Source organism: Anser brachyrhynchus, assembly GCF_964034855.1.
Source record: "Anser brachyrhynchus genome assembly, chromosome: 1".
Classification (NCBI taxonomy): Eukaryota; Metazoa; Chordata; class Aves; order Anseriformes; family Anatidae; genus Anser; species Anser brachyrhynchus.
In genome coordinates, this window is record NC_137694.1 from 184,660,142 (window position 1) to 184,681,656 (window position 21,515).

At 36.8% G+C, this 21,515-nt stretch overlaps 1 protein-coding gene across 2 annotated transcripts in view; it reads right to left on the minus strand.

The window, feature by feature from the left end:
* COG6 (component of oligomeric golgi complex 6) overlaps nt 1-21,515 on the minus strand; it is a 52,303-nt gene that overhangs the window by 2,605 nt on the left and 28,183 nt on the right. For both annotated transcript variants that reach the window (XM_080555774.1, XM_080555775.1), the window contains exons 12-18: nt 20,204-20,295; nt 18,395-18,512; nt 9,072-9,203; nt 8,389-8,556; nt 6,397-6,504; nt 4,809-4,862; nt 2,833-2,912 (exon numbers count right to left, since the gene is read on the minus strand). In XM_080555774.1, the coding sequence (XP_080411900.1) occupies nt 2,833-2,912; nt 4,809-4,862; nt 6,397-6,504; nt 8,389-8,556; nt 9,072-9,203; nt 18,395-18,512; nt 20,204-20,295 (752 nt within the window). The remainder of the gene's footprint in view (nt 1-2,832; nt 2,913-4,808; nt 4,863-6,396; nt 6,505-8,388; nt 8,557-9,071; nt 9,204-18,394; nt 18,513-20,203; nt 20,296-21,515) is intronic.

Below are 21,515 nucleotides of genomic sequence, written 5' to 3' on the forward strand. Positions count from 1 at the left end.
CTCCACATGCATTTTTATTTAACAAAAACAGCAACTACAACTACTTTACAGCCAAACCCATGCAAGTGGAACACCAAGAGAAGCTAAGGAAACTGAGGTAATCATGAATCGAGATTCAGCCCTGCTGAACTATGCAGCCAAGGAACAAAGTCACCAGAACTGCATCCACTGAAATCAGGGCTAAATTTACCAGCTCTGGACCACAGTGAGTGCGGACTGACATGTTAAAGGAATCTCGAATACCAAGTGGGTAGAACCTCGTATTTTCAGGAAATATTAGCAAATGGGAGCTATGAGAAAGATGAGGAGACAAATACTGCACTTTATTCTGATGCAAAGTATCCACTTTTTCAATAAACATCATCAACTGCCCCTATTACTAGGTTATGAGAATACCTGAAAAACAGACTGTCCTTATAATAGCAAATCTAGAAAGGCTGTTATAATGTATTCAGCATTTTCAGGTAAACAACTGTCTCTGAACACAGTTTAGGATCACTAAGCTACTGTAACGTGACAACCCTCTAAGAAAGTATTGCACACAGAATTTGTATAAGACTAACTGTATTGCAAAAAATAATCCTAAATTAAAAGAAAAAAGTTTATTAAAATATTCCATAGGACTAAACAGCATCAAATGAGTCTCTCCATCAACTAATGTCAATGTCATTAATCAGTACATGAGGATTTCAGTTGCCATAACAACATGATACATTTTATCACTAACACAAATGGCAGCACTCTCTAAAAATAGTAATTCCAGCATTCAGTTTCTGTGATCCAACGCAAACAAAAAGAGCTTTACAAGACCAACAACCACGTAAATAAACAGCTTAAAACTTTGTTTTAAATGAACAAAGGAATTTGAAAAGCAAATGTTGGAGGGAATGCTCTTCATGGTCATAAAGCTTAAATTATTTTGCCACTGAGTATATAACATTCCCTTAACAAAAGCATGTGGTATGGTTTTGAGAATTGAACCGTCGGGCTCCAGCTCAACAACTGAAACAGGAGATTACAATTATGTGACTTCAAGGAAGAAGTCTTCAAAATGGACCACAAATATCTGCAAAACTAGCTTGAAAATTTGCACTACTGAAATCATTAAAAATGATAGCATTGGTTGAATGTTTTACTTGAATTGTGAGAAACTTCAGAGTTTTGCGGGTTTATTTACTACAGAAAATACTGAATACTGAATCCTACAAGCATCCATCTATGTAAATATGTATCTTTGAAAGTTTTTATTATTAATTCTGTGCAGAAGCTAACCTATAACGTTGTTACAGGAGGTTAATAAACTCCTTTGTAGGCTGAGCTGTAGCAGCTATAGCAATCATCCTCACATAAGCTCCTCACTCACCTCTCAGCTGCCCACTGTTACAAGATAGCACAATTTAAACCAAATTCACATTAAGAGAGGTTTAAAAGGCTCATAAAGGGGATAAGTCTAAGAGTGTATACATGACCAGTTTACCTTGGTTCATCTGATAGAAAGAAATGATTAAGTCAAGGTAATTTCACCGTGTGCCTGAGTCTTTATGGTAGCATAAAATCTGCCTCTAAAAATAGGTTTTGTGTTAGCAATGCAAAATAGAAGCTTTCCAAATTCATCTAGTATGACTGTTAATGAGACCTACATTAAAAAAAGTATATCAAGAGCCAAAATACAGGTTTAAGAGCTTGACACCAAGAAGTGGAAGTTCCAGTGCTTCTGTTACATTACTGCTCAAGCTGCCCTGTTTGACCTGTACCAGCGCAGGGCAACTCTTACACAAGAGAATCAGCTCTGCTGGCTGAGCTGTTGGAACCCTGACCCTAGCAGAGAGACCCAACAAACTGATGAAAAAAATGTCCCCCAGGCCAAGCCATGCACCAGGCATGTGGCATGAAACTGGAAGTCTCTGCATGAGGAGAACCTGAGCAGCAAGGTCTCAGCAGTAAGTATTTTTTCCCTTAACATGTCACTTTTTTTTAATCACAAGCTGCCATAACACAACCCCATTTGGAGAACAGGTAGTAGTAATGAGAATACAAATGTTAAGAACATTACATCAAAATGTGACATGCTAGTCACAATTTCTCGTATGTTCTGTAACCTCCATTCTTGACAAAAACACGAAAAATAACGTCAAGAAAGCTTTTGGATTAGTGCAGCATACAATTCTCTGAATTTAAGTACTACAAATTGTCTTCATATGGTTCACATTTAATTGGAAATAAGTTCTTGGCATTTTCCCTAGCCTTACGGTTCAGTTGGCCCTTACTTGTCTTATTATACAACATATTCACGAAACAAGAGAAGAGATACATAACAAAGTTCTCACTTCTATACTTCAAAGGAAAAAATCACTAAAAAACATGTAAAAGTAATTTCAGCACAATATTCAATGGCACAATGTCAATACTTTATAGTAAAGACAACAAATTTGATAATTTTAGACTTGATGGAGCAGTGGAGATAAAAGAAATCTTGAGCAGAGAAATAAATATTTCATCTATCTTTGGAATGCTTAAAAAATAGTTCTAAAACAATTTACGACTAAATTGACAAAGAATGCTGACACAGCATAACACGTTCAAAATAGGTAATTCATTTTGATAGTGTCTGTTAAATCAAGAGTAACTACTTCAGAAAGTTACAAAATTACATATTCCTGTTTGTTCAAATAGAGGACGATCAAAACAAAATTGAATTGTGAACTGAAGTACAATGCAAATGTGATTACAGCTGATAACTTGAATTCTCATCATGATCCGCTGAAACCTAATCAAATTCATCTTTCTGATTATTATACAGGCATAATAGAAATTTGAAGTTAAGATACTTACTTCACAGTGGCACTCAGAAGGAAATTCAGCTGGGACATTAACAGACTATCTGGAGCAGACAGATAGCGATCAAACTGAGCCTAGGGGTGGGAAAAAGAATATGAGATCAACATACAAAGAACTTGCCGTTACATGCGGATAGATAAAAATACAGATCTCTGAAAAACGACTACTTTAAAATGGCATTTTCTCACTTCATACAATTTTCTATTTTTATGTATTTAAAACCAAAGCTAACATAATATACAAATATTTAAGGCGGAGCTTAATATATTATCAAAACTAAACGTCTAATTTCAGCACCTCTGTCACCAATATTTCAAGTTTCTGACTCTGAGGAGTACAGATGGAGGGGCAAAAAATGAGAAAGCGGCTTCCATAACTACCCTTGTTTTCTATGTAGCTGGCGCATACTGAAGATCACCATTGAAGATCAGAACTACTCTGTTCAGTGCAGAAATAATCACAGAATCACTTCGGTTGGAAAAGACCTTTAAAATCTAGCCTGTCCAAGTTAGACATGTTTATTTCCTATTTTTTTACATGAAGCCACTGCTAAATAATCTAATGAGCAGTTATGCTGGGAGAAACAAGACCAAGGGACCTACTTCAGGCTCCATGAACTGCTTCCAGGCTTACTTCTCCTGCCCCACATAACAGTGAAAAATACCACAGCGCTCTGATTTTCTGTTAAGCTGGGAGGCAGTGAACCTACCTGTAAGTATTCCCTCCCTCCTATGGTTAAAATTCTAAGCAGACTACATTGACAGATGGGATTTATGTGGGTTTAATTTCAGCATACTGGGTTCCATTCCAGTTCAAGTGTGTTCACATAAGCATACATTAAACAAAGTTATGAAGAAAATAAGAGTTGTATTCTTTTCTAACTTTTCAAGTAGAATTATTATGTATGACTATAAATCGGTAATATATATGCAATTTAAAAAGATGGTCTCCAAGCTGCAGTCTTTAAATTTCTTGTAGGTCAACAAGGCTGTGATAAGTTGAAGATATTTTAAATGCAAAATGTATAAATATTGGTAAGAATGCATGCTGATCTGAGTAAACCACCGAGGGCTCTGTGCCAGAGCTCTGTTCTTCCAAGGAGCTTAGGATTCGCAGGTTTAGAGCTTTAATGGAGGAAAAACAGGCTATACTGACACAATGAGAAGGGATTCAACATACAGTTTTTTAAAAGACCCATTTCTTAATCAAAAAAAAAAAAACAGCCTTTCCCCTCCCTGAAATTCAAGCCACTGTGTGATGTCGAGATTTATCCTAGAACATTTTCCATGGTGTATGTGTGCACTGCTGGCTGAGCGGCCCTTATTTACAGTTAAATTTTCAGAATAAAGCTAAACTTGGCTAAGCAAGAAGAGTGACAGATCATATGCTACCGTCTACTGAACTATGATATTGCAATCTCTATGCAAAATACCCTTCACACACATTAAGAAAAAACAGCAGCTAATAATCTGTTTTAAAATATATTGCAGCTTTCAGCTTAAAGAAATATATATTTAACTGCGGCATATGCCCAGCACCTAACTTCTGAGTTTAGCTGAAATACTTGCATAAAATCAAAGCCTTAGGACCAAAATTATAAATGATAGCAGAACCTATATTTCAAAGCATTCAGGCAAAAAATAAATTTTGATGATTAAAACTAATTAGAGCTAAGTATTTGCTTTTAGCAATTTAAGATGACTCATGGGATAACGTTCTTACAAATAAAGTTTTGCTTCTCAAGACTTAGAAATTAATATTCTATTACTACCAGCTCATAAATAATTTATGAATTTATTACTTCAAGTGGTCAAATTACTACAAATGAAGAAAGTATTCCCAGACATGTAACTTAGCTATTCTTAAAGAGTACAGCTTGTTAGATGAATGTCTACTACATAACACAATTAAAAGAATTCTTTCCCATGTCACAGCTACACTGCTACATTATGAAATTGTAAAACGCTTACCATTGCTACCTTCAGGGACATGGAATCCAAACTTGGCAAATTTGAAAGAGGACCCTAAGAATAAGTAATCAAAGGGGGAAAAAAGAAGTCAATCTAGCATAAGGAAAAAGACAAAAAACTATAAGTTCTACAGTCGGTTCAGTACTAAATCATTACTTGGTCCTGCTACAAGATATTACATTTTTGGAAACTGAATCACCACACCAATACCGGAAGTGCTGTAACAGTTCATTTGTATTCCGCCACACCCTTGAATCAAAGGCTTGGAATACTGACTTTTTCATGTGTGCTTTCAAGTTCTTTTCTTCCTTTTTCACCATTAAATGACAAAAATGCAGGAAAATGCTTTCTACAAGGTCTGTGATAAAAACGAAACTGGCAACTGTCCAAATCCCCTTGGTGTTCCAGAATTACGGAGGACAACTTCCATCTCTTCATCTGTTCCTGGGCCGTGCAAAATTCAACTCTGCTCCCTAGTAACTCTTCTGTGTTTACAAGGCATTACTTGCTGCCTAACCTCCCAGCAAATCTCCTAAGAACCTCACTCCTGCAGCCAGGCAGAAGGACAGATATGAAAGAAAACCGCTACTGGAAAGTCTATCCACATTCTGTTAAACAATCTGCCCTGGTCTGTTTGAAACTGGTTTTAGAAGAGGAGATAGGGTCACGAATAGGCAACCAAGCTGAGTTACTAATCAGATTATTTCTGCACTTCAAATGGTTCTCTAAAAATTTGTTGAGCTTGGGCACTTCATGTAGAAATACTGGCCGCAGAAAACACATGAAGCTCTGTAACACAGTACTGCTTTCTCCAGAAAACACCATTATTCACCTTTTTCGCAGAAGATCTTAGGCACAGGGAAGAGGGGATGTATTAATAACTATCATGTATGAACAGTGGTTTGAAAGAAAAAAGAACACGAACGCTAAATTCCAGGCTCTGAATTTCAACTTGTCCTAAGAAATCTGATGTTTTCACTCTGAGAATCACACTGTCTTGGTCCTCAAATAGGTAGAGCAGTGAATAAAGACAAAAAGCTACATGATTTCAAATTGCTATTAAACTCTTCCAACATTTTTTCACAGAACAAAAAATGCAGTAAATGTCGAATGCATGCAAGGCATCCACTCTTGTGTATGGTACAATAGCATGCACTTGAAAAAAAAAAAAACGAATGCTACATACCCAATAGGTCTGATACATTCTAGATGGAAGTGGTACACACAGTCACTACTTGTGTTTTAGACCCAGCTTCATTCTAATACATTCTGAGGGATATTACACTACCTATACAGTTATTCTGAGAATGCACAGGATGCCTCTGGTGTGCAGAGCCTGTTGATGGTACACAGATAAGCTGCACAGAAGGACTGATGCATCCCAAACCTGCTAGAACACAGAGCATGGGGAAAACCTGTACTTGCAAGGTACCTTTGTCTAACAGCCCTGGTCCCATATGAAAAATCAACAGGTATCACTGAGTTTTTGCTTTCAAAGGAAAATTAATTTGTAAAAATAATAGTGCCAGAATTCTTCTACTAGGCAGGTATGCCCTACCGTCTGAATACATCCAGTATATAATCTTACCTGTTCTGGTTTGTGTTGCTGCACGGAGTTATATATGTAACTTAGACCAGCTCTAGTTAAGACGTAGGAAGCTTGTTCATTTATGAGCGTATCTAAATGAGCTTCAATCTGAAATTTAAATGTCAGATATTTATAAATGTGCATGAGAATATTAAATATAACTAAGTCTGGAGTTAAAAGGTCTAGAAACACAAATAATATGAGAATTATCAACAAACAAGGAAAAAGCACAAGTACAAACAGCATAATTACTTTATCCATTTACATCTTTCATATTATGAGAAGCCAATAACAAAAACAGAGCTGATTCTTTCTGTGTAACAGAAGAGACTGTTTTTTTTTTGCATTTGTAAATTCAGCAGCACTAAAAATTAAGAAAAAACAAAACCCTTATACATTGTTGTATCTTTTTTTTTATTATAATTCTTTGAAAATATTGACAACAGCATAGAAGCTTTATAATAAACAACAGGAAAAAAATGCCAGTCTTTCACAAGGAAAATTAAATTGAAACCAAACATGATCAGTAAGGCTTCTACATTCAATACTGATAGCCGTGTGTTTGAAAAAAGTTGACTGAAAGAACAACAGACAATGAAGTTACAGCTAATAATTTTGCTTTAATTACCTTAATACAAAAATATATCTCTATATATTTTACATTCTGAATATAATCTTCACTTTGCCGAGAAACCTAATAAATAAATCCAGTCATAGCAGAAGCAATCACCTTTGAGTAGTCTCAGGAAGACTGGGGAATATATACATTATTACTTCCTTTTTACAGACAACTACCCCATGTTTGTTTATTTCTATTCTCTTAAAGAAAAGCTGAAATTCATAATATATCAAACTCTAGTAAAATGCAAGTCTTCTGTGTGATATTTTAAGAGTTCACATTTTTACCTTCTAAAATTGATTAGAAAAATGTACTTTTCTTTATACATTAGGAGGGAAGTCATAATCTTTCAGTTTGGAGATTTTAACTGTCTTCAGAAGTTCTTTTCTTCTATGAAATTTTTTTCTCTTACATAATATGCCATTCTACCTCCACTTTATTAATCTACTTAGGTATAATCTTAAAGAATTTTTTCAATCTATTCCTGTATTTGTAAAACGTGTGAAGAAAGCAAATGATATTAAATGCATAACCTTCAGTTCTACTGCTTATTTTAAGAATAAATCAATTGAAACATTTACTGTGAAAAAGAAGCTCTGATAATGGAGATTCAAAATGCCCCAGAGTTTGGTGGGGTTGTCTGTTTGTTTCTATGCTAAAAGGTGCTAGAAATTCAAATTAGGAGCAGATAGGGAAAAATGTCTCACAGCCAATCTTGACTGATGCCTTCAAATAAGAAGTTGTGACTTTTTTCGAAGCCCTCAAGCTCCAAAACTCTCCTGAGACGTATTGCAGAGATGTTCATGTAGCAAAACTATAAATGGGCAGTGCCTAGGTTTTTCCAAGTGAATGGTTTATAAACTACATTTCCATTTCAAAATGGTACCAAATATGAACAATTACGCTGGCACATTAGGTGAAACCAAACAAATGGGAAAGGAAAGGTAAAAAAGAAGCACTAAATTAGTAATCCTCAGCTATACCATATTAAAACCCCATATGAACATAGCCAGACATTTGACTGAGCTTTCAACCACTATTTGCTTCAAGTTGCAGGTAAGTATTAGAATGATTCGGATACTGAAAATTTTTCACCAATAGGGATTTATCTGCAACTAAAACAAAACAAAACTTAACTTTTCTAATAATTTTGTGTATAAAGATGCTGAGTACTATCATCAGTTCTGATATCTGGTACTTGCTTATGATCTCTGACAAGAACCCCTCCCTCTTATGCCATTTCCTTGATTTAACATTGACCCAAAACCAACATAATCAAAGATAACTATGTTCACATCATAACTTATAGTCCAGAAAAAACAAACAAACAAACAGTAATAAGTTTATTTTCTATTTGGGTTGGTTATGCTCACCTGAAACTGTAACATTTCTAGACGTTTGTCAGTGAATTCAAAGAGAGCCAAAGTAGTCTTCATCATATAAAGTGAATTTACCATAAAGGTTGCCATATCAGCTGTGCCCAAATTACTGGCAGACATAGTACACATCTGTAACAATGGATCTAGCACACAAGATAGAACCTAAAATAGAAAACACAGAAAAGAGAGAGAAGGAGGAGGAAATCACGTCACACAGGGCTTCTAAGATCATTCTGTCTCTATCATGTATTTATTCCCCAAAGCAGAATAAAGAGAAATGAGAGTTTCCAACTGTGAAAGCAGTTTTCTACTGGATTTGTCAGCAGGTGATCAGCTACCATAGTGATGGGGAAAATATAAAAACCTGAGAAGAACAGATTCTAACCTAGCAGGAGGAAGAGTAACCCACATTAGATAATTGGCAATTGTGCGATCTTGATGGAGTATTTACTTAATGGAGTAGTAATTGGATAACAGAATTTAGACACTGTTAAGAGTAGCACTCCATACTGTACTGCAATTATCCACTTAGTTAGTCACCATCTTATTCACATTAAAAACTCAGGTTTGGTAGAAGGCTCCAAAATAGGACCAGACAAAAAAGATTAATGGACCAAGACTAACTTAAATGTACTTTTTTTTTCCCCTTCTCTCAAAGCAGTCAAACTTCCTTATACCTGCACAAAGTCAGCCTGACGAGCATCCAGTGGAACAACCGATGAGTCGTGAGATGCCAGAACCTCTCGCAGCAAATTAAGTGTCTGATTTAGTGCAGAGCTTGGGCCAAGATCAGGAGGTGGGAGTTCAACCTAAAGAATGAAATCATCCATTTTTGTTAGTTTTAAATTCCATTTACAGCAAACACCATCAAATCTGATAACACAGATACAACCACCTAATTGAAAAGTTACATGTAGCCATGCAGAGAAGAATTTTAATTTGACACTGGACAAATCTTGCACGTTTCAGATTATAACTGCCTGCAACTTTCAGAATAACCACCCCATTCAGTGACAAACAAGCAAAACTAAATTTCTTCTTTCACTCAAATCATGCCTACTTTATAATCTAGAGAAACACAAACACTATAGGTTTTGGTAGCAAAAAAAAAAAAAAAACACATTTGCTAGATTAGGTACCAGAGAACAGCCACATTGCTGGCACCACTGAGTTCACTTTGAGCAAGGCTTCTTTTAAATGCTCCATAACCTAGTGCAAACAGAATGAATGAAGCCATCTTCTTGACAAGGCTGCACAGCCCCTGTCACGCTGAGTGGCTGGACATGAGAGCTGTGCCAGGCAGCAGTAGTCATAGATGCAACAGTCTTAATCCCTAGCAAACTTGTACCACAAATTACCGGTATACAAATGAACTAGCACAAGCTAACTCAAGTACACTCAAGAAACTGCAATGATACTGCAAGCACTGGAATGCAGGCTAACTTCAAAGATGAGATATGGGAATCCAGACATTTAAAAACCATGAAGAACACACTTTCTGAGGCAGCTGAGTTGGAGCACCTGACATGGACTACAATTACATGACGTTTTTAACACAGGCTCACATACTTTAACAAGCAAATACCCATTATATCACTCATAAAATGTTTATATTATATAAAACATAGCACATCTCATTTTCTTTTTCACTAGGAACATAGCTGTATCTTCCTGTCTTCAGTGATGCCTCAAACTGGCTTCCTGCTGCTTCCAGACCCGTACGACAACCCAAACTGCCGGTCCCATTTCCTTCTGCCAACCTTTCTCCCTCTTTCTTGTCTCCTGCCTATTCAAAGGTAAACACAAGTCTGGCTGGATCACGTGGGAGTAAGGAGACCCCCAAGAATACAGACCAAGTGGACACATCAAAGCACAATCTCTTTCCAAAAGGATGTGGGGAGACCAAAGTTTGGCTTGATCTGGAACTAGCCTGTGCCGCTCAAGGTGTGTGGGAGCAGCAGAAGTAGGCAGTATGCACCTCTGCAAAGCCTTTAAGACTCCTGTTCAGCAAGAAAAGAAGGTAGCTCTGGATGGACCCTCAAGCCACAGGTAACAGGTTCCATAGCTGTCGCTAACAAGAACTCTTTTGCATCCTTCTGAATACAAAATGTTCCTCTGTGCTCACTTTCCAAGAGATAGTATAGTGAATTCGAGGAACTAATGGAAAACTGGAACTAATAAGCTCAGAGAACAGTTGTTGTTCAGCATAAATAGTCTTGAAAATTTAAAATAAATACTCTCCTAGCAATGAAGAAATTAATTTGGAAAAAGGCACTTACTCAGCCGTGATTAGTAGTAAAGTCTACTGAAATTTACAGCAGTGACTTCCTTCTTGTTTATTCCTGTTATTATTAGGGGTATTGATTGTGCCCTGAACAGCCTGTTCTCAGACCTGAACTGGACCGTGTTCAGGGATATTTTGGCATTAATTTGAGAGTAGAGACTGATAGGGCTTTCACTTCCAATAAACACACAGATCATGGCAATGATAATCTCAGGCTTCTTTGTGCAGAGAATTTTTGTCCCTTGAAGTAGATGATGGTCAGAAGTTTCTAAATTAGCTTCATCTTTCATTTAGCCTGTTCCTTTGAAGTCCACTGTTTTCTAGATGGGAACAAGGAACATCGCTGGAGAATAAAATACCACAAGGAAAAGAGGCTTAGATCATTAGATTCTATTGGGGTTAGCTTGAAATTCCCAACTATTTCAATAGAGGCAGAATTATCTGTAAGTGTAAGGAAAATTCAAGCAATGCTATATTCACATTGAGAATTCCGACCCTTTGCACCCTATATTTATAGGGTGATTTTTTCAGAATTAAAAAAAGAAAGTTTTAAATCAGGTGTATCTTAATTTATAGATGAAGCTACTGACATCAATTCGTGAGAACTAAATTGCTGCTCTACTTAAAAAAAAAAAGTCATGTCCTGAATGTTTTTACATGAACTAAAAAATGATTATAAATGATGCTATTTCCAGAGAAATAGATTTGAAATGCACCCTTTGAAGTACCTGGTTCACACAAAAGCCAGACAAGAACTAGCTAAAAAATTCTCAGAAGAGTTCGGTAGCAGCCAGTTCAATAGCATTAAAACATACTCTAACAGTATTAAGTGTCTAATCAGCTCTAACTAGCAGTTCAGACATGCCAAAAGTAGTCAAACTAGCTGTTCACCCATTCAAATAAAGCAAGAAAAAAATCCCAATTTTAAAAATCTAATATACAAAACAGAAACTAGTTATCCTAAAATAACAACGGATGCTACAAGTTGTACATGAGGTTTAGTATAAAAGGTTGCATCTTCATTTAAACTTTTCAGCTTTCAAATTTGAAGTTCCACGTATCAGTCAGTGGGGAATAATTACTAAGCAAGTAATCTTGCACGATTTTTGTTTCTGTTGACTACGTGCAATTCTAAGTAAGTACTCCAGTAAGTAAGTTCCAGTAAGTACTGGAGCAGACACCAATGAGAGCAGTGTTCTTAGAAGCTCATATATGCACCAGAAAACACTCTACAGGCACACAATCAGAACTATTTACATACTACCCTACCTGAACATTAGAAAGTTAAGAGTGCAGAAAGACATGGACTTACTGGAGCAAGTCCAGTGAAGGACCACAAAGATCGTGAAGGCACTGGAACGTCTCTCATACAACGAGAGACTGAGAGAGCTGGGACTGCTCAGCCCCAAGAACAGGAGGCTCAGGGGGAATGTTATCAATGTGTATAAATGCCTCACGGGAGGAGTAAAGATGTGGGAGCCAACGCTCTTCTTGGTGGTGAGCAGTGACAGGTCAAGAGGCAATGTGCACAGACTGAAACACAAGAAATTCCATTGGATTACAGAAAACAACTTTTCAGTGTGAAATTAGTCAAATATTGGAGACAGTTGCACCACAAGGTTCTGCAGTCTCCATCCTTGGAGACGCTCGATGGGACAGAGTTCTCAGCAACCTGCTCCAGATGACACTGTTTGAGCAGGATGGTTGGACTAGATGATCTCTAGAGGTGACCTTCTAGACCACTAGAGGTGAACTTCTAGAGGTGACCTGCTGACCTTGTCTATTCTGCAGTTCAGTGATAGTAGTGTTAAACAAAAGACAACAGTAATTTTAAGTATACAACTCCTCAAAGAATGCACTGCTAAGAGAGAATGAAAATGTTAGTGGCTTTTTGAAGGGCCTAATCAGCTTTTAAGTTAGACTTTTAAAACCCTCACTGGCATGGAGGCAGAGACAAAGCACTAAAGATGTGCAACCTTGTAAAAAGGTGTCAGAGTATTTCACCCTTTCAGTTACAACAGGCTCATATCAACAGATGCTTCATTCTAGAAAATGAGACAACTTTCGCCATAGTTAAACAGCAGCAGCATAAGAAATTTGTGTGCATGTCTACCAGAGAAGCTTCAGAGCAGCTGTCTTAGCTCTCCTCAGCCCTGTTAGAATCCTATCACAGATTCCAAAGGAGAATGCCTAATGGCATGCTTTTCTTTCTAGCTTTAAGTTGGACTTGGAAGAACAGACAATAGAAAAAAAAACTTGTTAGCTTTCCTTTGTTCACATGGATCCACTCAGACCAGAACATCACTCAGACCACATCAACCTACCTCGTTTCATCTGTCCCACAGCTGTTTTCCCAGAAACCTAAGAGGCTTCATTCTGATGGGAACCAAATTATGAGGGAGAAGTTTACAGTTATTCCCATGCAATACTTTAATACCTCTCCCACTTACAAACTTAACAGATAATGCAATCGTAACATTTAATTTGCATACACCTAGTCTAAAAAGACCAGCATTAAGTAACAAAAATCCCAAAGCCTGGCCTTGTGTACTCTACTAACAATCATCCTTTTCAGACAGCAGCTGGCAGGTTAGTTTGGCGTAATCTCTCTTCAGTACCCTTATGATACCTTTCATTCTATTCACTTCAGTGTTTGAAATTATTCATGGAATCATAAAGGTTGGAAAAGACCTCCAAGATCATCTAGTCCAACTGTCCCCCTATCACCAATATTACCCAATAAATTCTTTCCTTCAGTAATTGTTCTGGAGCGTTACTGAAACCAGAGTAAGGACAGGTGTGCTTGAAAATTCCCTTACTGTAAGCTGGTCTAATAAAACATGCTGTCATAATGAGCCATGTGTAACAGGCTCATTAAAGTGCCTCACCAGTGGACTCGTGATTTTAAATGCCAATTTTCTCAACATGAGAGAACTGAGTATCCATCCACTTCAGGGCTCTAGGTGTTATTAACTTCGCTTCCAGTTTCATTTGCCCCTTTTGTTTTCTGATAATTATTTGCATTTAGTATTTTCTCCTGGATTTATCATCATGTGTAAAATGTTAACCTGTACCAGGTTGGTTTTATTTAGATCCAGACAGCGATTAACACAAACAGAATCCCAAATTCCTAAATATTTCATTTATCAGTGCATGGACAAAGGAAACACAAAGGATATTTAAAGACTGAACCTATTGTTCTAAATTACTTCCCTAGCATGTTTTTGGGGGGTTCAAGAAAACTATAAAGAAACAAATACCAACAAGATTTTCAGACTGGGGACACTAACGTGGGCCAAACCCCATTCGGGTTCAACATGGAAGGTGTTCTAAGTCAGAACCTAAACACATTGTTACCAGAGCTAGAAAGCACTTTTATCCTCTGAAGGATGAAAGCCCACAGAATAAAAGTTGATGCACTGAACTTTCAATGAGACAGAAGGCTGATGATGCACAGCTTCCATACGATGCCAGTGTTGAGTCCTATGACAATCTGAGAATTTCAGAGCTGTGGATCGCATTTCAAACCCTGAAAACAAAGTGGCTTTGGAATGTCTGTCACCAAGCTTCACAGCAGCTTTCAAGGAGTACAGGAGACAAAGACTCCCTTGCATACTTACTGCCTTTCTTTTGATAAAAATGAATTTACATTTAGACAGTAAGCTTAAGGTATCTATTATATAGATTTCAGATCCTAAGGAGCCACCTGAGAAGTGTGAATGTGAACAAGATAAAAAGATTCGCAGACAGAAGAATCTGAAGTTGTGAGAACTGCTGACTATGTTATTTTCAGATTACAACCAGAATGCTTGAGGTTTTCTGATGTAAAGAAAAAAATGTTCATAGGGAAGTGCATCAGAGCAAGCCAATAAGTACTCTGAAATAACTAGGGATTTCACTGTATCATCTACAATGATGATTTGACAACCAAAGAAGGAGAATCCTGATCTAAGACTGCCTTCAAGTTTCCATACAGCACTGTGCCTGTGAAACTCGTTATGCAATATGGGACTCTTCCTCAAAAACAGATGTGAACAGGAAGCTGTTTTCTTGTCCTAGAAAGAACATCTTGAAGTCTCAGTTTCCCATTGTGCTTCAGAAACAAAGGCCAGCCAGCTTTGAAGGCAATGCTCTACCCAGCATAATCAACAACCCAGGGAATTAAGTTTCCTGTGGTAATGAGGACAGAGACATGCCTCTGTCCTGTCACTCCCCTACATTCAAAGGAGATGGTCTAGATGAGTTCACATATTTAGTGAAACCTTCTTTGTCTAAGAAGTTCACAACTAGCTCTACTTAAGAGCAAGTTTTGCTTAAATACTTCTCATCTATCAACTACTGAATTGTAGATACTAGAAAAAAATATCATATCAAGACACGATAACAACACATCGATTTAATCTAGACAGTTCTCCCCATGTTATAGCACAAGAGAATTTGCACATGGCTGAAAAAACCCCTGTCAAGTTACATCAGGAATGATGACTAAATCTTCTGGAACTGAGTAGCTATGAACAGTAATTACAAAAACACTTGCAATCTCTTTAAATGAAATAAAAATTGTAGAACCGATTTCCATTTCAAATTATTTGCTCATGATTTCTAGATTATTATCAACAGCTGATGATACTGAGGGAATACTATCATCAAAATGGTGATTTAATCAAAGTAACGGACAGTCGATATTCTTTGAAACAGGCTTATCAACTGCTTAAGATGCAAAATATAAGCAGAAATATGAAAAAAACATGGTTTCCAGACTGTAGAAGTGAAAAGTAATTTAATAATTTTACAAGTGAGTATCCTCTTTGTGCATAACGGATCAGCAGCAAAGCCTTTGCAATCATCTATGTAAGCACAAAGGTCTGTTTTCCAGAACTTTGAAAATAAAAAAGAAAATCTGGAAACAGATGCAGTGGGATACATAGCAAAAAGCTGGTTGGGACGTCAAGAGACTCGTACTCACACACATGCATTGTTTTGGTCTGAACACACATTAACAAAAAAAAACCCCGGATGATGAAAAGCAACCTTGAGATTCCTCAAAAAGTAAAATCATCATGCCTTTCAGTGCTATATTAATGGAGACGTATGAAAAGGCATAAAAGTTGGTTATCTGCATATTAACACACAATAAAGTAACAGGAGAATTAAATTTATGACAAAATAAAGGTCTATATCAACTGAAAACTAATGTTTCTCTGAGTATAATTCGGCCTACTAATTTTGCATTTTTTTGTGAAGTAAAACTAATTTTAGTCACGAGGAAATAGAACGTTATTCTATCAACTTAGTAGCCCATTTATAAAGGGAAATAATATAAGGTGATTCTCAGGACTGGCTAAAACTCTGTTACAAGTACTGCACATCAGTACAGTCAGGCTCCTTCTCACCCTTATGGTTACCCGAGCTGTTAACTCTTAAAGTGCAGATTAATAAATAATTGCAGATGCCTTTGTTACTCATACATTTAATCAACTTCTGAGTCTCTTTAATCCATTGACCTCAATTATATCCTCAGGAAAGATCTTCAGAGGGCATATAAAGCAAAAGTAAAAGCAAAGTAAAACTGTCAACTTCAGATTTAATACACAGAATGTGTTTACGAGAAAGAACAATACTACGATCTTATGTTATACACAGTAGGCTGGGTATGCCACTTCATCCTAAATGACTTGCACTGAAATGCTATTGAAGGTTGCAAGTACAACCACCAACTTCATTTAAAGTCAGTAAACCCAAATTCAACTCCTTTATAAAACAAGGCAGTGTCTAGAGGCAGCTACATCTTGGCCAGAGACTGGGGGAAGGTAACTAAGAGGTCAAAGAGGATGATACAACCTTCCCATAGTGACCACAAAAAGAACAGACACCATTAACTGGAGGATGACAATTTCTTTATCACTCCTCCTTAATTCTACTCGTCTCCAAATTGAAAACAGCCTACCATCCAAACCAAAAGTACAAAGATTGTGAGTTATGTAAGCAGAAAAATTATGCTGGATCCTGTTTGAATAAGATGCAAGACCCAGAAGGTTAAATACAACAGAGTTAAATATAACAGATATGAATACGGCCTAGAGCCAAGAAATTTTCTTCTGTTAAACACTATTTTGCACATTCTTTCTAAGCATTCATAGATCTTTGCTAAGGTCCATTACTGATTTCTCTTCATAACAAGACCAAATACACAAATATTTCATTTCAGATTAGGCATTAGGAAAGAAAATATTCTGAGGAATTAATATGCAGCTAGCATATGCCATAAGCTTTATTTGTTCATACTTTGGTAAAAATCACACGGTCTCTGTTCATTGTACTTCTCATGAACTCAACATCAGTAGCAGAGGAACTACTATTCTGATGACACTACATTCAAATGAAAACACCCCATGACAACAAACGATGTGCTAGGTGGACTTGGCAGTAGGGACTAGGGGGTCCAGCAACAACCAATGAGTCATCTGATGAAGGGTATAAAATCACTGAAAGGAGTCACTGGAAAGAAAGAAAAAGAGGTACAACTATTCCCTTGAGAAAGGCATTCCTCAACCCTTGCAGAAACACAAAGAAGCAGGACCAGAGGCAAACAGCAGAATGAGAAAACTAACTTGGGACCAGAGAACAACGTTGACCGAACTCAAAAAATCCCAGTGAATGGTCAGGGAACTACAAGGTTTTGCACAAAGATCAGCTTCTGCAAATCTACGTTTATTCTGTGCTTTTCCATTGGGTTAAATGCAACTAATTCAGAAACGTATTTACAAAACTTTAGTGTTTGTTTTCCACTTTCAAAAAGCATTTCTAAACTGAAAAACCAGAAACGTGGGGACTTCTTTGCCAAACTCTGGGGTTGTGCAATAACATTGGAAAAGTCACCTCTTCCTGATTCTCAGACCTAGGCAACCTACCGCATCTGACATAGGGATGTTGGATAAAGATCAGATCCCTAGGAAATGGGAAGGGATATGCAGCCTAACAATTTGCTTTTACTTTGCTTAAATCTCAGGAAGGTGAGATTTATTTGGTGGATCCACCATCAGCAACCGGATACGAAAACAGCAGGGAGAGCTTAACAAGAACTGTATTAGGTACTGAAGAATGGAAAGTTCACTGAAATGCAAACAACAGAAGAAGAAAAGATACCGGGGAAGTGATGCTGGCTTAGGGACAGGTGTTTTTTTTTTGGTTTAACAGAAGTATATTCTCCTTTTAACACCAGCAATGTTCATGGTATAGAATTGTTTTTATAGAAGACAGAAAAGTTTAAGTTTTGCTTTTACTCAGCTTAGCTTCCTGGATTATATTCATAACTTCAAGAAAGGAATTACACACATGACTAATTAACTACTGATCTGATGATGCATTAATATAAATGATCTAGCTCAATCAGCTGACCTTGCTTTACTGCACTTTGGGAAATTTCACAATATTTTTGTTTGTCATAGATTTTAAAACTATGCAAACTTCTCTGCTGCTCTGTTATCAAATGCTGCTAATAACATTACTTTTAAACATATTTACCAACAGTAATTAAAGAATTAAAAAACTTCTTAAGTTTTAACGATATCCCTTTTCTAGAATATAAGAACAACAAAACCGATTTTGGGAAAAGCTGAAGTCTAAAACAGCTATTCATCTAATAATCTTACTAGACAAAACAGAAATGAAAGTTTTTGTTTTGAAATATGAAAGCCGCATGATGTGGAAACAAACCTTGTCCATGAGTTTACTTGCATGAAGACTCAGACTATTAAAGAATATCTTCTTACTCAACAAATGCATTTCTTCAATTGTTGTCAACAGTGTGGCTGCACTGTTTCCCACAATACCACTGAAAACAAAATTAAGATTAACTACATAATCTGAAGGGAGGGAGGAATATGACAGGGTCAGAAACTTTAGACAGCATTTCAAACACAAATTTTTCAGAGTTCAAAACACACAACAAATCATTGTAGGAAACAGTTCTCCTTAGTGGCTTTCTGAGAGATTCACTCATAAGAAGACTGCGACAACAAGCATTATCAACCATGTCATCAAGCAGATATTACTTTTAAGTACAGCCTATATAAAGTTGAGCACAAACATTTTAGTATAATTCTAAAATTTACTGGATTTTTGTTTTGTTATTCTGCAAATCTACTTGTTATACAAAACAGATTACATAAACAAAAAGGGTTGATAACTTTATTCTATCATATTGTCCTCTAGGGATGGCATCCTAGCTCTCTTCAGTGTGATGTGAGGCATCTCCAGTGATACAAGAATTCACGCCTTGCTATTCTGAGTGTCAAGCTATTACATTTAACACAACTACTGCATAAACCTTAAACTACCTTACCTGACTAAGAACATCTCACTAATTTACCTTTTGTCTGTAGTAAAAACACTTCGAAGCTACAAATATTGCAAGTAAAAAATTAATTGCATCATAATAAGGCTAATTCTTGCAGCTTGGTTTTCAGAATATAATCTTGTCGCATTTAATGGGTCGTTTCTCAAAGTGGGTTTCCCCTTCATTAGTTGGGTGAACTTCCTGTATACGGAGGAAATTACTCAGCTGACAGAAGGTACTTCAGTGGTCTTTAAGCAATGTATCATAGCAGGAGAGAGAGCAACAGATAAGACTGCCTAAGACCCTCCTCCATTTTAACATCACATATTCAATTGCTTTACTACCACTGGGAAACTGACATTGGAGACAAAAAAAAAGGCAAAAATATTTCAGCTGTTTTTGACAACAAAATTAGGAATGTTTTGCTCAATATTATAAAAGAAAAAAAGGTCCGATATGTGTTCTACCACAGACCTGTAGTGCCATCACACTTGAGGACTTGAGTAGATGCCCATGAACCATTTATTATTAACCAATATCTAAATACCAGAAAATAAGCTCAAGTTGTTATATTAGCGACTCAAATTCTCAGCAGTTCAGTCCAGGGCTGTGGATGAAGATTTTCCTACTACTGCTATTTCCAACCAGTATGAACTACTGCAAATGCCACAATCTATAAAAAATAACGGTTCTGGCTTTTCTCTTGGTTCACTGATCTTGGTGGCACCTGATAGGTTGGAAGATTATTGGTGCACCTTGAACAGCCAGCTACAGAATAAGGCAAGCATCTTCTCAACAGGAAAATGCAAGTGCACAATCAGAAAAAAATGTATCCAAACATAACTGTTTAAGGAAGAAAAATCAAATTTCTAGAGAGAATTTAATTCTATCACTTTCTCAAGGGGATACTTTGTCATCTTATTGTGTGTGTATATATATATATATATATATACACGTAAAAATAAAACACTACAGAAAACATCTATCAACACAACAAAGAAAGTTTATTTATCAAATTTTAACAATCGATGCCATATTCCAAAGCAGACTCCATATGAATTGATGAGAGTCAACAGATAAATGGCATCTGCTAAGGCCAATAATACCCTTTTTAATATACTAATCTTCATACTTACAATAAATCATAATAATAAATATATCCTTAACATACTTTGTAGTTTGTATACCTGATTGTATGGTGGTAGAACTTGAGAAGATTGGAAATCTTGTACAGTAAAACTGCTCCAGGCTCAGCAACAATCACCTGCTCAATTCTAACCTGCATTAAAAACAAACATCCTTCAGGTCAAACATCCTAAAAGCCAACATCTATGATTTTATATACAATACAATGCTGACTTCTGAGAAATAAATTTGAACAGAAATAAATTCAACAAGAGACAATGCCCAGTTAACTCTAACTTTCTGCTTGAACCGAAGTATTTCTTGGGTGCAAAGCCCCTGGGCAGAAAACAAGCAGGTGTATTCTTATAAACTAAACTAAACTAATTCCACTGCTGCAAATGTTTCTCTATAGGTTTTTGTTGCAACTTGTTATTGAAAATTTCAAAATAATGAGATCATTTTATGGATTAACACCAGTACATACTGGAATTCTCCCCAGCACTGAACAGAGCAAGAACAGCTGCAAAATCCCTAAACTATGACCATTGATCATTAGCATCATGCAGCAATTCTGAACACCCGAAGTATTAGGTATTTTACCCAAAAGACAAAACTTCACCTGGATTAATCTCTCCTTTATTAAAGGAGATATCACATACCTGCTACCGGTATGTAATTATTTATAACTAACAAACAGCTATGTTGCCTGTTTATCTCAACCAGGAGATATTGGTTACGCAGACCAAAACAGTGCTGACTTTCTTTACACTTGGACAGTCGATGTCTTGTCTCCATGGTACACACAGTCTCAATTCACTCATAAAAGGCTGCTCCAAGGTCAAGCTCTGGGCACTCATGAAGCAGTGATAGTCAGTGACTTATCGCTGCACTATTCTCCCACGTGCCTGTGTGTGAAAGGGCTACACACAAATCACCCGCCGCCACCCGCCCTCCCAAGTTATTTGTCTGCTGTTCAAAGGAGCACAATGTGCAGCAGTGCCTTCTTGTCACCGCCAGCTGCACAGAGAAGGAACTAAGATTATGCTCCCTTGGCATCTAGGTCAGAGACCAAAAATGCAGAATATTTTTTTGACTCTTATTTGCAAAGCTCAATGCACAAAGTTCATTTCAACATTCAGGTGTACTTCGTTCTTCAAAGCATGCACATGTACAGACGTGTATATACAAATACCCATTTCCACCGTGTGAAAGGACATTTGGGCAGGGGCATAGTACTGAGTATAGTCTCTTGGCCTGAGTACAGCCTAAAGATTTTAAAGAATACCACAGAAGTAAAAAAGGTCCAGAGAAGGGTAGCAAGATGATCAAAGATTTTGAGAACTGCTTCTGTACTGCTCCAGTGACTAAACTTAA